A 20,050-nucleotide genomic window follows, 5' to 3' on the forward strand; every position below is an offset into this window, starting at 1 on the left:
ACCTTATTTACATCTTACCTGTAGGTGGGTGACCAAAACTGCACGTAATACTCCAAATTAGGCCTCACCAACGTCTTGTACAACTTCAACATGACATCTCAACTCTTGTACTAACTGCAACGTTACCGTGCTTCCCTTAGATTTAGTAGAATATGGGCCAAATGCAGGAAAATTGGACTGACTTAGATGGACATCTTGGCTGGCATAGATCCGTTGGGTCAAGGGTTCTTTTTCCAAGTTGTATGACTCTCAGGCTAATATAATGTTGGTCAAATCCACTGGTTTTAATCCCCCAACCCCAGCCCCACCATTTTTCAGCTCTTGACCCCTTTAGTGATGTGTGGGACACAGCAAATACAATGACTTACATTGACCCTAAACGCCTTTATAAACGTTTCCTATAGTGCAAGAGTTTAGCACCAGAGAGCACAGCCTCAGGATAGAAGGAAGTCCCTTTAGAACAGAGATGAGGAGGTATTTCTTTAGCCAGAGGGTGGTGAATCTGTATAATTCATTGTCACACATGGCTGTGATGGCCAGGACGCTGGGTATATTTAAAGCAGAGGCTGATGGGTAAGAATGTCAAAGGTTATGGTGGGAAGGCAGGAGGATGGGGTGGAGAGGGGTAATGAATCAGCCATGATGGAATTGCAGAGCAGACTCGTTGGGCTGAATGGCCTGATTCTGCTCCTATGTCTTACAGTTTTTAATGCAACAAGGACAACTTTGGACGCTTCATGCAAGTTGGCAAAGATTAACAGCAACCCAGACAAGGGCTATTATAACTGTAGAGCAAAATACTGCAGGTGCTACAAAGCTGAAATAAAAGTGGAAAATACTACACACTGTTTGTACAACTACTCCACAAAAGCTGTCTGACCCAAATACTGCAGTTTCTACAAGAGACATCATGGCTGGGGACAAAAGCCTTTGTCAAAGAGATAGATATCATGGAGGGTCTTAAGATCAGAGACAGAAATGCTTGGAAGGCTACTGACTGTTGTGACTGGGATCTGGGTCACCGGAGTGACTGAAACCAGTGATATAATGGTCTTTATTCATTAAAAGAATCAGGTATTCTACTGGAGACCCTCTCAATAGAGTCTCCCAAACTCAAAGTACATCACATTTTGTAACCCTTAAGATCAAAGGAAACTATAGGTAAGTCTATACAGCTTCAATAGGTACAATGACATTGTTTACTTCAATACTTTGGGTTGACAGTGCTTCCTCTGAATTACATATCTGCAGTGGGAGACATATCTGAATGCTCAAACACATTTGCTGGGACAAAGTAACTCATACAGATGGTCTAAAAGCTTCTGGGGACAGAAAACCCAGATGCTCAAAAATCAATGGTGTCAGGAATGAATCTGAGTACCCAAATGTTTTTATTTTACTTTATTGAGATACTGCGCAGAGTAGGCCTTTCGGCCCTTCGAGCTGCACTGCCCAGCAATTTCTGATATAACCCTGGCCTAATCATGGTGCTATTTATAATGAGCAATCATGTTTTTGGACTGTGGGAGGAAACCAGAGCACCCAGAGGAAACCCATGGGAAGAATGCAGAAACTCCTCATAGGCGGTGGCGGGAATTGAACCTGGATCACTGGTACTGTAAAGTGTTGAGCTAACCACTATGCTACCATGCTGCCCCTAATATCCCCACCATTGATTGATCAACTATACCTCTGAGCAGGCTTGATGTGCCAAGTGACAGCATCAGTCTGGTCTGCTGGCTTGAACTCAGTCACAATGGTGCAAAGTAACAGAGACCATGCTGTCTGCTTTGATGCAGACTCACTGTCGGGGAATCTGCGGTTCATGCTCTGTGCGTTATTTGTTTACTTTTTTACTGCTTTGCACAATTTGCTCTTTCTTGCACATTGGATGTTTGTTGGTCTTTGCCGTGTGGGATGTTTCACGAATTCTATTGTGTTTCGTTGTTTTGTGAGGGCCTGCAAGTAGATGAATCTCAAGGTTGCATACGGCGTACATAACTTGATAAAAAAATGTACTTTGAACATCAAAACATGCAGTGAAATATGCCATTTATGCAACTGGATGTTTCGATGTACATGTGACAAATAAAAATATCTTTTTTCATTAATCTCTGTCATTACATAATAACTACTCTGCTGTGACACAGCTCAGGCAATTACTGAGGGTACAGCATTCAGTGGATAAGTGGTGCTAGGTTCTAGTACCAGCTGCGCACACACTCGCCCTTTTCTCAGTGAAGAACCTCTTCAGGACAATCACCTGTCCAATGGTAACCAGGAGAAGGCTGACGGTCTGGCTCACTGCCCAGTACAGGACTTGGGTGTTGATACTTCCTGCATGCAGCCAGTCGATCAGTGCCTGCAAGCGTTGTAGTGACTGCAGGTCAATCACGTGCCTCAGAGAATAATAGATTGTGGTACAGGAAGACTCCAGCTAAAGAGGGAAGAAGAAAGGATCACAATGAGTTCCAATCAATGGGCTATCAGATTCACGCTAGGCCAGGAGTTCCCGACCTTTTTTATGCCATGCACCCCAGGCTGAGAATCCTTGTTGAGATCAGTCATCGATCTTGTGGGGCTTGGGTTGGGATGGTGTAGAACTAATTCTCCTTATATGCATGGCTAGTACAGTAGCATAGTGGTTACCATAATGCTTTACTGTGCTAGCGATTGTCATTGGGGTTCAATTCCTGACGCTATCTGTAAGGAGGGAGTATGTTCTCCCCCGTGACTTTCCTTTGGATGCTCCGGTTTCCTCCAACAGTTCAAAGATGTACAGGTCTTCGTTAGTAAGTTGTGGGCATGTTATGTTGCCAGCAGAAGTGTGGCAATGCTTGTGGGCTGCGGGACTCTGTTGGTCATCGATGCTAAACAACGCATTTCACTGTGTGTTTCAATGTTGTGATGTAGATGTGACAAATAAAACTAATCCTGTTAAATAGGGAGCCGTGCACAATCCTGATTTGATGGAGATGGACGTGAGGAGCACAGAGGAACATCTGGAGAAACTTCTGAAATGCCCGGTTCGCTGCCGCTGCTACTGTGCAATCGAGAATCTCCGGAGGGGAAGGCCCCAAATCCTCGGCTTTACCTGTTGCTGGCGGCTGGAGCTGGGGTCGAACGCTAGGCAGAGATGGTGCTCGGTGTCGGAGGGCTGGTTGGAGGCTCGAAGTTTTCGGACGGACTGAGAGTCGGACTGTGGTTGGGTGTTTCCAGGGTGCTGCATCGGCAAGTTTGCGGCGCTGGAAGCTCATGGCTGGGAAAGTTTTCTTCCTTCTACCGTCTGCGTGAGATGTTGGGACTTTCGAGAGACCTTGAGACTTTTTACCGTGCCCATTATCTGTTCTTCTATCAAATTACGGTATTGCTTGCACTGTTGTAACTATATATGTTATAATTATGTGGTTTTTGTCAGTTTTTCAGTCTTGGTCTGTCTTGCGTTTCTGTGATATCACACTGGAGGAACATTGTATCATTTCTTAATGCATGCATTACTAAATGACAATAAAAGAGGATTGCGTGTCCTCATAATCTAATAATCTAATCTAATCTTTATTTCCAGCTATCTTTAAAACTGCACTCAGTACTCCAACTGGGATTCCAGCAATTTCCTGTAAAGCTGCATCAAAATTTCATTCCTTCTTGTCCTCCATACGCCTCGCAAATGAGCCCAAATCATCACTCCAAGTAACTTGTCTTCTTGCTGGTAGAGCAGTGCCAGAGACAGGGTGGAGCCTACAGAGGTGGGTAGAGGTTTTGTCGGCAGCTCATGTTGTGGAACCTGATCTCTCCTTGGCATTGCAGGGGCTGCAGAGAAAGGAGCTTGCACAAAGGCTGCTGAGGGAGCCTCTAGATGGCTATGGGTTAAGAGTTGTGCCCTGTGGACCAATGCTGCTGGATGCAGCCGCAGCATGATCATCCCTGGCTGGGTTGCCTGGGCAAGGGTGTCTGATGTTGAAAGACCCGAAACACCTGATGTCCCCAGGTAACATCACTGATGTCTCCCAGCACATCCTAGGATATATCTCAGCATCACTTTTTCATTCACCATGCCCCTTCATATCCTTTTTCAAAATACAACATTTTGTTGTCACAATGTTAAGAAAATAAATTCCAGAAGACTAAAAGGAACTCTTGCACTTATGTACTGAATTTTTCACTCTCAGAAAACCCCAAATCAGCACACAACCAAGAAAATACTTCCTTGAAGGACAGATATGGCTGTAACGTAGCAAACATTGTGGTGAGTTTGTACACTGGAGGTATCATTAAGCACCTACACTCAGTGAACACTTTATTCGGTACCTCCTGTTCATGGTCTTCTGCTGCTGTAGTCTGTCCACTTCAAGGTTTGACAGGTTATACGTTCTAAGATGTTGTTCTGCAAACCACGGTTGTAACATGTGGTGATGGGAGTTACTGTCACCTTCCTGTCAGCTTGAACTAGTCTGGCCATCCTCCTCTGATCTCTCTCGTTAACTAGATGTTTTTGCCCAGAGAATATCCACTCACCGGATGTTTCTTTTTCATTTTTCGCACCATTCTCTGTAAACTCTAGAGACTTGTTTGTGAAAATCCCAGGAGACCTACAGTTTCTGAGATACTCAAACTACCCCATCTGGCACCATTAATCATCCCACGTTTAAAGTCACTGAGATCACAGTCTGATATTTGGTTTGAAAAACTACTCAACCTCTTGACCATGTCTGCATGCTTTTATGCATTGAGCTGCTGACACATGGCTGGCTGATTAGACATTTGTATTAACAAAGTGTAAGGGTGAACCTAATAAAGTGGCCACTGAGTGTGATATTTTAGCTGTAATAGAAACAGAAGAAGCCAAAACGCTCAGCAGGTCAGGCAGCATCTGCAACAGAAAAAACAGTTAACATTTCAGGCAAGAATTTTTCGTCAAATTTTTAAAAATCTTACAGCCATGTTAACCAAAGGATAAATAACTCCCTTGTTCTTCAAAGTATTGCTGCAGGCTTTTTTTATGTTTACTTAAGTAAATAGAATCAAGCGTTAACAGGTGACTGAGGGGAAGTTTGATAGAGGTATACAAAATTATGAGGGGTCTTGACAGGGTAAATGCAAGCAGGGTTGTTCCACTGAGGTTAGGTGAGACTACAACTACAGGTCATGGGTTAAGGGTGAAAGGTGAAATGTTTAAGGGAAACATGAGGGGGAACAACTACACTCAGAAAGTGGTGAGAGTGTGGAATGAGCTGTCAGTGGAACTGGTGGATGTCGGTTTGATTTCAACACATGAGAAATTTGGATAGTTCCATGGACGGGAAGGATATGGAGGTCTATGGTTAGGGTGCGGGTTGATGGGACTAGGATGAATAATAGTTCAGCATGGACTAGGTGGGGTGAGGGGCCTGTTTTTATGCTGTAATGTCCTATGACTTGAACACCTTATCCAGATGCTAGTATTATTGTTAGTCCAACCATCCCTCACCTCTGCATTGGAGCACTAGCCTGTATACCAGTATTCCCATCTCTGGATTGGACTTGAACTCACAACTGTAGAGTCAGTATATCCTCAGAACCACACCCTGCAACCTTTCAAAGCCATCTACTTTGACAGGCCCTTTTTTAGGTGAACTAAGCAGATGTTCACAACTGTTGTCACTGTCAGCTAACCTGGGTAAGAGCGGTAGGTTTTTTGGAGTCATCAGAGACAACTGGAGACATCTTGCCTATCTTAAGGAGGAAAATAATCTTCTTCTGGGTGAAGCTGGAGAACTGGTTGCCAAAGCAGAACTTGTAGACGCCTGACATCTCTGCCTTTTCTTTGAGTTTTTCTTGGTGTATCTTGTGTTTTCTGTAGACCAGTTGCCCTTTGGGGTCTTCAATGAAGCAGTCTACATCATAGTGTCCACCCGCAATCACCTGTTGGGAATAATAGAAACATAGAAAATAGGTGCAGGAGTAGGCCATTCGGCCCTTCGAGCCTGCACCGCCATTTATTATGATCATGGCTGATCATCCAACTCAGAACCCAGCCTTCCCTCCATACCCCCTGACCCCTGTAGCCACAAGGGCCATATCTAACTCCCTCTTAAACATAGCCAATGAACTGGCCTCAACAGTTTGCTGTGGCAGAGAATTCCACAGATTCACCACCCTCTGTGTGAAGAAGTTTTTCCTAATCTCGGTCCTAAAAGGCTTCCCCTCTATCCTCAAACTGTGACCCCCTCACAGATGCTCACACTTAATCAACACATCTGCCTGACTGGTTGCATCATCACATGGAGGGAGGATCCAATGCACAGGATCACACAGATTGCAGGAAAGGTTGTAGACTCAGACAGCTCCATCATGGGCACAAGCGTCCCGACCATCAAGGACATCAAGAGATGATGCCTCAAGGAGGCAGCATCTATCACTAAGGTCCCTCACCTTCTGAGACATGCCCACTTCTTATTATTACCACTGGGGAAGAGGTGCAGGAGCCTGAAGACCCACACTCAACAAGTTCTTCCCCTCTGCCATCAGATTTCTGAACGGTCCATGAACACTACGGCACTATTCCTTTTCTTTGTAATATTTATTTATTTGCCTCTTTTTGGTCTTTTAATGGGTTACTGGACCTCGTTCACCAGACTAAACACTCACTCCACAGCGGTAGCAGTTTATACCAGGGGTTCACAACCTTTTTTATCCCATGGACCAATACCATTCAGCAAGGGGTCCACAGACACTAGGTTGGGAACCCCTGGTTTATACTATCTACAGGGCACACTGCAGTAACTTACCATCTCCTTACACAACATACACACAAAGTGTTGGCAGAACTCTGCAGGTCAGGCAGCATCTACAGAAAGGAATGAAGAGTTGGTGACCTCCAACCTGATGGCATGAACACCGATTTCTCCAACTCACAGTAATTTCACCCCTCTCCCTTCTCGCCTTTTCTGTTCCCCATTCTGGCTCTCTCTTACCCCTTTTCTCCTCACCTTCCCAACCCCCCCCCCCGTGCTCCTCCTCCTTTCCTTTCTCCCATGGTCCACACTCTTCTATCATATTCCTTCTTCTTCAGCCCTTTAACTTTTCCAGCAATCACTTCCCAGCATCTCACCTTATTCCCCTATCACCTTCTAGCTTGCCCTCCTACCCTCCCTCCCACCTTCTTAACCTGACTCACTTCCCCTCGGCCCGAAATGCTCATTCTTAATTCCTCTCCATAGGTGCTGCCCGATCTGTTGAGTTCCTCCAGCATGTTGTGTGTTTACTCTGGATTTCCAGCATCTGCAGAATTTCTTGTGCTTATGATACTCTTCCAAACATATCACCACTAACAGGTGGGAAGGACAAGACCAGCAAAACAATCACCTCCACCTGGAAGTTCCGTCCAAGCCACACACCGTACTGACTTAGAGATTATACATATTGCCATTCCTACACCATTGCTAGGTCAAAATCCTGAAGCTTCCTCTCTATACCTATATTTCAGGGACTTGTATCGTTCAAGATGGCAGCTCTCCACCACCTTCCCCAGGATAATTATGGAGGGGCAATTAAGTGCTGGCTGAGCCCATGAAGCCCACATCCTTTGAATGAATAAAAAGATTCATATAGGAAGATTGCATCCACATTAAGAAATATTTGTGTTCATCAGCTCTAACACGGGTCAGCAAGAGTAACAAAAACTGAATCCAAATTTTAAAAAAGTAGACTTCTATAGACAGAGGCAACTCAGTCTATTACATATAGAACATACAATATGGCACAGGTACAGGCCCTAGGGGTAGGGGGAGTGTTAATGGTCATGTGTGAGAAAGAATAGGTTGGAGGGAAAATAAATTGGGGGGAATGGGATTGCTGGGAACAGCAGAGACTCGATGGACCAGACAGCCACCTTTTATGCCATAAGGAGTTATGGGAAGTTCCTGCTTTAATGAATTATTAGATTTTAAATTTATTACCTGTTAGTTGTTTTGGAGGGATTCAAACCCATGCATCCCTTGATTGGTCTGGGCTTCATCTTGTTAGTAACATAGTCACTGTTACCATTCTCTCTTCAGTGTTAACATCAATATCACTGGTCAACAAAGATTTTGCTTCCAGAATACTTTTGGGTGTATGTTATGGCTTTTGGGTGTACGTTATGGATATTGGGGTACTGATCATGAAAATCACCATGAAATTTCCCAATCATGCACCATTTTAAACACTCATATTTGTTACTTCAAATCATAATTCAAGTCAGAATAACTGATACCAGGATTAAGGAAGGCATTTTTGTTGGTCCACAAATCAAACAGGTCATCAATGACAAGCAACTTGAAGAATACCCAGTGGGACCAGAGAAAATTGCATCACAGGCATTCAAGAATGTTGCTGATAATTTTCTTGGCAACTACAGCTTCACCAAACTATGTGCAGCTAGTTGACAAGATGCTTCAAGCATACAAAACCATGAAGTGCAACATGTCACTGAATATTTATTTTCTGCATTCCCATTTAGACTTGTTCCCTGCAAATCTTGGTGCTGTCAGTGACAAGCATGGTGAAAGGTTTCACCATGACATTGCAGTCATGGAGAAATGATATCAGGGCAACTGGAATCCATCATTGCTGGCTGATTATTGTTGGAAACTTAAACGAGAAGCCTCAGACACTGAGTACAAATTAAAATCATTAACCAAACATTTTTAGCTTAGTTAAACTAGTGCAAAGCATTAGCGCCATTTTGCAACTAAATGCATTATATTCAATTAAAAATTACTTTTTGTTTCTCCAAATTCCTACGTGATACAAGTAGTCTGAAATTATATCTGTGTTCCGCTTCAAGCAGTATATCATAAACAAAGAAAAATTCTGTGGAAGCAACACTTTTGAAAAAATTGGTTGTCCAGTGTATGCTTCCACGTTTCAATTACTGTTTGGAAACCTCTATATAATCCTGCTAGGGTCTTTTTACGCACACAGTTTTTAAACTCTACCCAAAAGGATTCTATATCTTCCAATCCTATGCCACCCCTTTCTCAGGATTTGATTTCATCTTTTACGAAAGGAGCCATGCCATCCTTACTGCCTACCTGCCTGTCCTTTCGATACAATGCGTGTCCTTGGATGCTAAACTCTCAACTATGTTCTTTCAGCCATACCTCAGTGATGCCCACTACATCATACCTGCTAATCTTTACCTGTGCTACAAGATCATCTACTTTATTCCATAGACTGGGAGTATTCGAATATAACACCTTCAGTCCTGTATCCATCACCCTTTTCAATTTTGTCCCCCTTTTAACACTGAAACTCATCCCACTGCTTGCAATTTTGCCTTATCATCTGCCTGTTTTTCATGAGTTTCACAACACACTGTCTCTGCTTGTAAACCAACAGCCCTTTCACTCTAGTTCCCAACCCCTGCCAAATTAGTTTAAGCCTTTCCCAATAGCTCAGGTAAACACGTATGCAAGGACATTGGTCCCCTAGGGTCTAGTTGTAACCTCTACCTTTTGTATAGGTAGAGATCCCCGGAAGAGATCCCAATGATCCAGAAATCTGAAGCTCTGCTCCCCTGTACCATTTCCTCAGCCAATCATTCAACTGCTAAATCATCCTATTCTTACCCTCACTGACACGTGGCACAAGCAGCAATCCAGAGATTACTACCTTGGAAGTCTTGTTTTTCAGCCTTCTACCTAGCTCCCTGAATTCTCTCTTTAGGATCTCATTTTTCCTACTTACATCATTGGTGCCAATATATTCACAGGTTCATTTATTATCAAAGCATGCATCCATATACAACTCTGAAAAACTCTTCATATTGCTTACTTTCCCCCTTTGGAGTGTCACGGACCTGATCTTAGGAAGGAAGTCCCAGCCTGCTGAACCTCTCCCTATACCGACTCTGTAGAAGGGTAATCCTGGTTCCTCAAGCTCTCTGTGTAACTGGTACCGCCTGGTAACTCTCCAACACCTTGGCTTTCTTGCTAAGAAGTGCTGCCCAGCATTAGACAGACACCCATAGAAGATGCAAACCTGTACTTGCAAGAAGTCAGCCCTTGTAATCCAACCCTTTACTTAGAAAGCCGGAGATCCTGTGCCTAACAAGTTGCCTTTCTGCTTTCATAGATTTCTGTATTTGATTAGAAGGACCCTTGTTTCTTAATCCTAATTAAAACTGTATCTTTTAATTTATATTACTTTGTTCATACCTTCTTTATTGTTGTACCTCGCAGCACAGTTGTAATGAATGGATGGTGTGCAAGCCAGGCTGTCCACTGTACCCCAGTAAATGTGACAATAATAAAACTATTTACCAATTTACTTCTTTCCAATTTTAAAGTAAAGTGTTAAATTTCAACTGTTTGTGTGTTTCGTCAACCTGTCTTTTGAAGTCTTCTACAATCCCCCATTTTAAACCCATTTCCAAGTTTCATGTTCACTTCAAACTTTGAAATAATACACCTCCAGGTCACCAATATACATCAAAATGTTCTGTGTCCTAATGCCAGCTGCAGAGGCGTGTCATTGTTAGCGTTCCCAGAATCTGATAAGCAACTATGAATAATAAGACCACAAGATGCAGGAGCTGAATTAGGCTATTTGGCCCATCAAGTCTGCTCCACCATTCCATCATGGTTAATTTATTATTCCTCTTAACCATATTCTCCTGTCTTCTGCCCATAATCTTTGATTCCCTGACTAATCAAGAACCTGTCAACCTCCATTTTAAATATATGCAATGACTTAGCTACCACAGCCATCTGTGGCAATGAATTCCACAGATTCACACCCTCTGGTTAAAGAAATTCCTCCTCATCTCTGTTCTAAATGGATGTTCCTCTATTCTGAGGCTGTGCCCTCTGGTCCTAGATCCAGCCACTACAGGAAACATCCTCTCCACATTCACTCTATCCAGGCCTTTCAATATTCCGCAGGTCTCAATGAGACCACCCCCTCCCTTCTTTTGAACTCCAGCGAGTACAGGCCCAAAGCCATCAAATGCTCATCATTTGTTAATCTTTTCGGTCCTTAGGTCCCACACCACCAGGTTCAGGAACAGTCATTACCCTTCAACCATCAGGCTTCTGAACCAAAAGGGATAAACTTCACTCACTTGAACTCTGAACTTAATCCACAAGCTAGAAATCTACAGCTCATGTTCTCAATATTATTTATTTATTTGTATGTATTATTTGTTTCTTTTGAATTTGTACAATCTTCTTTTGAACTTGTTGTTTTTCATTGATTCCATTGTATTCATTTGTTCGCTGTGAATGCCTGAAAAAATGAATCTCAGGATATCATTTGCTGACGTACAGTATACATACTTCAATAAATTTACTTTGAACATTAAATGTGAAGAAAAAAGGTACAATAAATATTCATCAAATTATGCAGCGTTTGAGGAGAAAGAAACAGAGTTAATATTTCCACTGGGAGTGACCTGCTAAAAATTTCACGCAAACACGAGGAGGTCTGCAGATGCTGGAATTTCAAGCAACACACATAAAAATTGCTGGTGAACGCAGCAGGCCAGGTAGCATCTCTAGGAAGAGGTACAGTTGACGTTTTGGGCCAAGACCCTTCATCAGTCCTGACCCGAAATGTCGGCTGTACCTCTTCCTATAGACGCTGCCTGGCCTGCTGCATTCCACCAGCAAATTTTGTGTGTTGCTAAAAATTTCCATCATCTTCTGTGTTTATTCATGAGCCTATTAAAGTTTATCATGGCTAATCCTGCTGCTACTGCTTTTTGATTTTAAGGACTCAAAATATTTGGGATTCGTTAAAAAAAACTAATGGAAGAACTCAATGGGTTATGCAGCTTGGGAAGAGGGAAAGGCCTGTGGACATTTTAGATTCCAATAAAAACATCAACTATCCATTTCCCTCTACAGATGCTGCCTGAAGCAGCAGAAGTGACCCAAGTGTCACGGGAAAGTAGCATCCATCATCAGGGACCCCCTCCACCCAGGACATGCTCTCTTCTCGCTGTTGCCATCATAGTCATGGTCATACTTTATTAATCCCAGGGGAAATTGCTTCAGGACTCACACCACCAGGTTCAGGAACAGTTATTACCCCTCAGCCATCAGACTCTCGAAAAAAAGGAGTTAATTTTCCTCACCCCATTACTGAAATGTTCCCACAACCTGTGGACTCACTTTCAAACACTCTTCATCTCATGTTCTTGATATGTATTGCTTACTTATGTATCATAACTTTCTTTTTGCATTTGCACTCTGTCTTTTGTACACTGGCTGAACACCGATGTTGGTGCAGTCTTTCACTGATTCTATTATGGTTATTTTTCCATTATGGATTTATTGAGTATGCCCACAAGAAAATGGATCTCAGGGTTGTATATGTTGACATATATGTACTTTGATAATAAATGTACTTTGAACTTTGAACATAGTATTCCCTAACCCTAACCTGTATGTCTTTGAAATGGGGGAGGAAACCTGCACGGTCACATGGAGGACATACAAACTCTTCACAGACAGCAGCAGGATTTTAACCTGACACAGCCGACTAAGTAACTTCTTCAGTGTTAACTTCCCTCACACTGAGTAATGGTGAACCCAACTGTTAGAGACAGGTAACACAAAATTAGAGGAAAAAGAATCCAACAAGGCTTTATTGGATTCTTTAGTAGGCAAGGTACAGGCAAAAGGTTCAAAAAATTTACAAAGTTAAAATCCAAAAAAAAACATTAACTAGAGATCCCTAGAATCAAACACAAGGCCTCACTTACAAAAGATGATTCCAAGACTGAGCAAAGAAACCTGGGGGTGGGGGGTAGCGGGGGGGGGGGAATGGGGAAGGAACTGATATAGGGCTACAAAGAAGGCACAGGTGGTAATAATGAACTAATAATTAGCCTAATAGGCAGGTGAGCAGGAAAGATTGGCCTTGTCATCTCTGCCTAGCTCTATTAGCCAGTTTGAATTGTGACAGAACCCCGATCTTCCAATCCCCGCTGCTGCAAAGTGTTACACTAACTGCTACGCCACTCTGCTGCGAAATTTGTTGTTTTCCGGCAGCAGTACAGAGCAGGCCTAGCAAATTAATGTAAGGTACAAAATAAAAATAAATTAAGAGTGTAAAAGAGAAAGAGGGAGATCATGTTCATGGGTTCATCGGACCTTTCAGAAATACGTTGGCAGAGGGAAGAAGCCGTTCCTAAAACATCGAGTGTGTATCTTCTGGCTCCTGTACCTCCTCCCCAATGGTAGTAACAAGAAGAGGGCATGTCCTGGATGGCAAGGGTCCTTAATGATGGATGTTGCCTTCCTGAGACGCCAGCTCTTAACCTCTACTGCAGAGCAATGAATCCTGTAGGCAGTTATGTTAAGTCAAGATGGTGAGGTCACTCCTATAAATTCAAGAAGGACCTAAATACCCAAGCTACTCATTGCTGGACTGGTCAGTCACAGGAGTGAAGTTTCGGGGTGGATGGGGGGTGGGGATCCTTTCATGCTTGAAGGAGCCGATGTATGAGTAAAGGACTAGATTCCTAAAGAATCTGCATGTAGAACTGAACATATGTACTATAGTCTAATAAATTTCTCGCTGTATCCCTTCATGCCGTGACCAATCAAGAATTTATCAACCTCTGCCTTAAATATACATAAAGACTTAGCCTCCACAGCCACCCCTGGCAACAAATCCCACAGATTCTCCACTCCCTGACTAACAAATTCCTCCTCATCTCCATTCTAAAAGGACACCTCTCTATTCTGAGGCTGTGCGCTCTGGTCTTAGACTCTCCCACCATAGGAAACGTCCTGTCACATCCACTCTATCAAGGCCTTTCGCCATTTGACAGGTTTCAATGAGGTCACCCCTCATTCTTCTGAAATCCAATGAACACAGGTCCAGAGCCATCAAATGCTCTTCAATCCTGGGATCAGTTTTCATGAACCTCCATTGAACCCTCTCCAGTGTCAGCACATCCTTTCTTAGATAAGGGGCCCAAAATCGCTCACAACAAAAGATCGTGTTGGCCGAAAGATGGGCATTTCATCTCTGTAATGTTATTCATGCCCTCTTCGCATTGCTACCACTCAAGAGGAGGTACAGGAGCCTGAAGGACCCCATTCAACGTTTTAGGAACAGCTTCTTCCCCTGCACCATCAGATTGTTGAATGGACAATGAACCCACCAATGCTACTTCAGTTTGTTTCTGCTCTATTTTTGCACTACTTATATAATTTATACTTTTTATTGTCATGTATTGCAATGTACTGCTACTGCCAACCAACAAATTTCATGACATACACCAGAGATATTAAGCCTGATTCTGATTCTGAAAGACACTGAACTCTTGAAGTATTTTCACCTGTGTTCCATAAAAGGAAGGTGTATCAGGATTGTTAACTCTCTTGTTTGATCATCATCTAGACTACCAATAACATAATAACTTCTGTGGAAGTTATTAATGTCATAACGTACATTTTAATATTTTATCTGAATTGCAGAAGTTTCTCGATTAGTAATTTATTTTTAATTAAACACATTCTGTTGTGACGAAGGACCAAGTTATCAGAAGATTGATGCTAATGAGAGAGATAAGTGAGACAATGGAGCAGCATTCAGAAATGTTAATGAGAGACGAGAGAGATTAACGAAAAGAGACACAGTTCCGAGTATTGTCAGACTGGTTGCTTTGAACCTGAACTGTTTGAAGTTTGATGGACAGGCGATACCCCAGCTGGGAGATAAAAGGAACAGGTTCGCTAAGGCAAGACACACCACGAGATAATGAGACCCTGGAAGTGCGGTGTGCCCCCCACAAGTCGGTGGGAGTTTTGCAGGTCTGGTGGCGGGACCGACCATAGACGCACAGGGTGAAAAGGTACGATCGGCGGGAACCTGGTGTGTGTGTCTGCCCTTGCCTGGGTGCCGGGTTCATCACGGAAGAATGAACGTATCCGGAACGGAGGGATCACAGTCAGTGACCTCAGAAGACATTTAAAAAGGGCTCGCCCGAAAGGCTAACTGCAGAGGAACATCAAGGTCTGTCTGAATTCGATTTGCATATCATCATTCCCCCTCCCCCTCCCCCTCCCCCTCCCCCTCCCCCTCCCCCTCCCCCTCCCCCTCCCCCTCCCCCTCCCCCTCTCCCTCTCCCCCTCCCCCCAACGGCACAACAGCGATTGCTGCGAACTGTACTCAGCTGAACTGAACTCTGCGTCACTTGAGACTGATCATTTTACCCTTAGACTGCGATAGAGCTTGATTCCTATTATCCTAGTTCTGTGTACATGCGTGTGTTTTATCACTGCTAACCCGTTGCATTTATATCCTTACCATTAGAGTACTGTGTTACTTATTTCTTTAATAAAACTTTCATAGTTCCAGTAATCCAGACTCCAACTAAGTGGTCCATTTCTGCTGGTTTGGCAACCTAGTTACGGGGTACGTAACACTGTTTATTGTGTAGGAAAAAAATGATGACAAATCACTATAAGATTGGCAAATGGGATTTGCGTAAGGTTGTGAAGTTAGGCACTCAGGCACTCTGTGGAATGGATGTGTGGCACTGTTAAGTCAGATATGAACTCTCCCATTACAAAAAGTTCCAGGCTATCACTACAAAGAAGGGCAGACGACCCGGTCAATATCTATCAGCGAACACCCATCTCTCATTCTCACTGCGCTGTCTGTGAGAACTTGTGAAACCCGAAAGCGCTCGTTTCCTGCACTACAACAGCCCGACACTTCAGTGAAGTAATCCGTTCGCTGTTGAAGTATTTGTGAGACAATGGAGTTAGTGAACGGCGCAACATAAATGCCCATCTGCATCACTCCGAACTTGTGTGATGGAAGGTGTTGGCTGTAAATAAATAAACTAAAATAAATGTCGACTCTTTATTCCTCCTATAGATGCTGAGTTCTTCCACTGTGCATTACTCCGTATTTCCAGTATCCGCAGACTCTCTGTGTTTCTGTGTATTCTATCTTCCCAGGAAACCCACGGACCTTACCTGGAACACGAAATGATACTCGGTGTCCTTTTCGATCTCTTCGAAGAAACATTGGACATCTCCGCCGGCCAGCACGAACGCGAACTTCGACAAACTGGCCAAAGCCAAGGGCGGCAGCGGCAGGAGGAGAAAGATAAGCGTGATCATCGCCGAGGCGGGAGAAAGTTCAGGTCGCCTCGAGGCTCCCAGTCCACAGACCTGGGAATTGTTGCGCGTCCGGACCGGCTCCGCCCTCCGCATCGCCCGCCTCAGCCTGACGTGGCACCGAAGACTGGAGCTACCGGGAGAGGGATCGTGCCTGGAGGCTTGTTGAAACCGCTGGATTTTCAGCACGGCGCGATCAGGATTAAATCCCACGTTCATCCTTGGACCCGATCTGCTGACTTGCTGAAACTTTTCCCTCTGACCAGGGAAATCCACAGCTACTCATAGAATAACCATTCGGCCCGTTGCATCTATACTAGTTTATTTCATGGGTTTGCCATCTCAAAGTCTTATTCTTTCGCTTATTTTAGCTGTCAGATGTTTATTCATTACCTCTTTAAAATTCAGCTTCTAATGCGTAAAAAGAAAATTCATTTTTCAAAATGCAAAGGAATACAATTATAGAGGTGTCGTCGTTATGCGCTGTGTCGTATGACATGGGCGATCATGGTCTTTCCATAATCAAGGCTGTTCTTGGCAAATTTTTCTACAGAAGTGGCTTGCTATTGCCTTCGCCTGGACACTGCCTTTACAAGACAGGTGACCCCAGACATTATCAATACTCTTCAGAGATTGTCTGCTTGGCATCAGTGGACGCATAACCAGGACGTGATATGCACCAACTGCTCATACAGCATGGCTTCAAGTGACCTTGATTTTGTGTGTGTGTGTGGGGGGGGGTGCCAAGCAGGTGTCACACCTTACCCAGTGGCAGTCTGCAGGCTAGCGGAAAGAAGGAGCGCCTGACACCTCCTTTGGTAGAGACGTAATTCCATACTCTCAGTGGCCGCTTTATTAGGTACACCTGTACCACCACTCGTTAATGCAATAATATAATCTGCCAATCATGTGGCATCAACTCAATGCATAAAAGCGTGCAGACGTGGTCAAGAGGTTCAGTTGTTGTTCAGACCAAACATCAGATCGGGGAAGAAATATGATCTAAGTGACTTTGACTATCCAATGATCATTGGTACCATACAGGGTGGTTTGACTATTTCAAAAACAGCTGATCTCCTGGAATTTTCATGCACAACAGTCTCTAGAATTTACAGAGAACGGTGGTGAAAGACAACAAAAAAAATGTTCCATGAGTGCAGTTCTATGGGTGAAAAACGCCCTGTTAATGTGAGAGATGGGAGGAGAAAGGTCAGACTGGTTCAAGCTGACAGGAAGGCGACAGTAACTCAAATAACCGCCCGTTACAACAGTGGTGTGCAGAAGAGCATCTCTGAATGCATAACACGTCGAACCTTGGGTTACAGCAGCAGAAACCATGAAAGTACACCCAGTGGCCACTTCGTTAGGTACTGCAGGTATTTACTAAAGTAACCACTGAGTATAGAATGGTACAGCACTGAATCAGGTTATTTGGCTCATGATGTCTCTGTTAAACATGATGCCAAATTAAACCAACACTTTCTGCCTGCACATGATCCATATCTCTCTATTCCATTTATATTCAGGTGTCCAACGGATCATACCAATCATCAGCACTTTCCCAGGCACGTACACTTTGTGCAGAGAAATGAAACTTGCCCTACACATCTCATTTAAAGCAACACACACAATCTGCTGGAGAAACTTGGGGGCAAGGGACAAGCAGCATATGTGGTAGAAAGGAATTGAGGAATTGCCAACTTTTTAATTACAGTTACAATGTTAAAAGACATATAGGTGGGTACATGGATAGGAAGAGTCTGGAGGATGGGGGGGGGGTAGGGCACAGGATCGAAATAAGCTGCAGAGACTTGTAAGCTTAGTTGGCTCCATCATGGGCACTAGCCTCCATAGTATTCAGGACATCTTCAAGGAGCGATGCCTCAAATAGGCGGCACCCATTGTTAAGGACTCCCATCATCTTTGTTCTTATTGTTACCATCAGGAAGGAGGCACAGAAGCCTGAAGGTACACACTCAATGATACAGGAACAGCTTCTTCACCTCTGCCATTGGATTTCTGAATGGGCATTGATCCCATGAACACTACCTCACTACTTTTTTATTTCTAATTTTGCACTACTTATTTAATTTAACTAAAATCTATCTATATATATATATATATATATATATATTTACTGTAATTTAAGTTTTTTTCTATTATCGTGCATTGTACTGCTGCCACAAAGACAACAAATTTCATGACATATCCTGGTGATATTCAGCCTGATTCTGATTCTAAATTTATTATTGAAGTACGTATATGTCACCCTATACTAAACTGAGCATGTAGCCAAGTGGTTAAGGCATTGGACTAGCGACCTGAAGGTCGTAAGGTCGAGCCCCAGCCGAGGCAACGTGTTGTGTCCTCGAGCAAGGCACTTAATCACACATTACTCTGCGACGACACTGGTGCCAAGCTGTATGGGTCCTAATGCCCTTCCCTTGGACAACATTGGTGTCGTGGAGAGGGGAGACTTGCAGCATGGGCAACTTCTGGTCTTCCATACAACCTTGCCCAGGCCTGCGCCCTGGAGAGTGAAGACTTTCCGGGCGCAGATCCATGGTCTTGCAAGACTAACGGATGCCTTTATTATTTATTTATACTAAACTGAGATTGATTTTCTTGAAGGTATTCACAGTAGAACAAAGAAATACAATAGAATTAATGAAAAACTACACGCAGAGACTGACAAACACCAATGAGCAAACAAAGACAAAATGTGCAAATATAAATAAAAACAAATAATATATCTTCTTCTTCTTCTTTGAGTTTTTACGGCAGTTGGCATCCATACTGTTGCATTACTGCCAAAATAAAATATCAACCAATCAATAATATTGAGAACATGTGTTGTAGAGTCCTTGAAAGTGGTTCCATAGGTTGTGGAATCAGCTCAGAGTTCAGGTGAGAGAAGTCACCCACGCGGGTGGTGAACCTGTACTTCCTCTCTGAGATCTCCAGAGTTTGACAAAGGGCCTTGAACCAAAACATTAACTCTCTTCCTCCATCCCAGGGGCTCTCAATGGACCCTTTGCTTATGGCCCATGGCATAAAAAATGCTGGGATCCCCTGCTCCACTCATCCTCCCGGAGCTGGTCAGCATTTTCTGCTGTTAGTTAAAATATTGTACGTTCACTTATGCAGAGGTGTTGGGTGGGTGGGAGGAGGGGACCGTGTGTAATCAGAAACTTCAAACCATTGGGTACCTTGCCTAATAGTCCCATTCTGCACACATATGCCTCAGGGCTTGTGGGAGCTTTGTTTAAAGTGAGTTTCATTATTGCCCATTAGCTTAGAAGGAATGTACAAAACCACAGGAGATGGTTTAACACAAGGCAGGGATGGAACTCTAGACGCCTGTTCTACAAGTGAGCAGTGTTTGTTTAAACATTACAACTGTTTATTCACCAATTTTAATTAAGACAAAAACAAAACACCCTCCATATTCAGTATAAACTTCCTGATTCAGTAATTTTATTTGCTCTTCGTCCTTGGAATAAACTAGTGTTTCTCTGAACTTGAACCTTTTTGCACCTTCATTATGTTGCACTCAAGTCTGCAGCACTTTCTGAAGCTGTACTGAAACCGACCCAGCAAAGTCCTTTGTGAAATCCAGTCTCCTTGTCAAATGGAGCAGCAGATGCACAAACTGAAGGGGGTTGCGGGGTGGATGACGGGAAGTGGAGAAATTGGAATTCTCTGCTTCGGCTTTATTGCTGACTTAGACCATAAGACAAAGGAGCAGAAGTCGGCCATTCGGCCCATCGAGTCTGCTCCGCCATTTTATCATGAGCTGATCCATTCTCCCATTTAGTCCCACTCCCCTGCCTTCTCACCATAACCTTTGATGCCCTGGCTACTCAGATACCTATCAATCTCTTCCTTAATTACACCCAATGACCTGGCCTCCACTGCCGTCCGTTGCAACAAATTCCATAGAT

At 43.5% G+C, this 20,050-nt stretch overlaps 1 protein-coding gene across 1 annotated transcript; it reads right to left on the reverse strand.

The window, feature by feature from the left end:
* Positions 1–1,099: 1,099 nt before the first annotated feature.
* On the reverse strand, positions 1,100–16,388 carry LOC134355760 (transmembrane emp24 domain-containing protein 3-like). The gene is made up of 3 exons (XM_063066133.1): positions 15,963–16,388; positions 5,653–5,901; positions 1,100–2,437 (listed from the first exon to the last, which is right to left on the reverse strand). Exons 1-3 carry the CDS (start codon positions 16,323–16,325, stop codon positions 2,195–2,197), a joined length of 855 nt encoding a protein of 284 aa, XP_062922203.1. The 5' UTR covers positions 16,326–16,388; the 3' UTR covers positions 1,100–2,194.
* Positions 16,389–20,050: the final 3,662 nt, after the last annotated feature.

This window comes from Mobula hypostoma, chromosome 13 (assembly GCF_963921235.1).
Source record: "Mobula hypostoma chromosome 13, sMobHyp1.1, whole genome shotgun sequence".
Lineage (NCBI taxonomy): Eukaryota > Metazoa > Chordata > Chondrichthyes > Myliobatiformes > Myliobatidae > Mobula > Mobula hypostoma.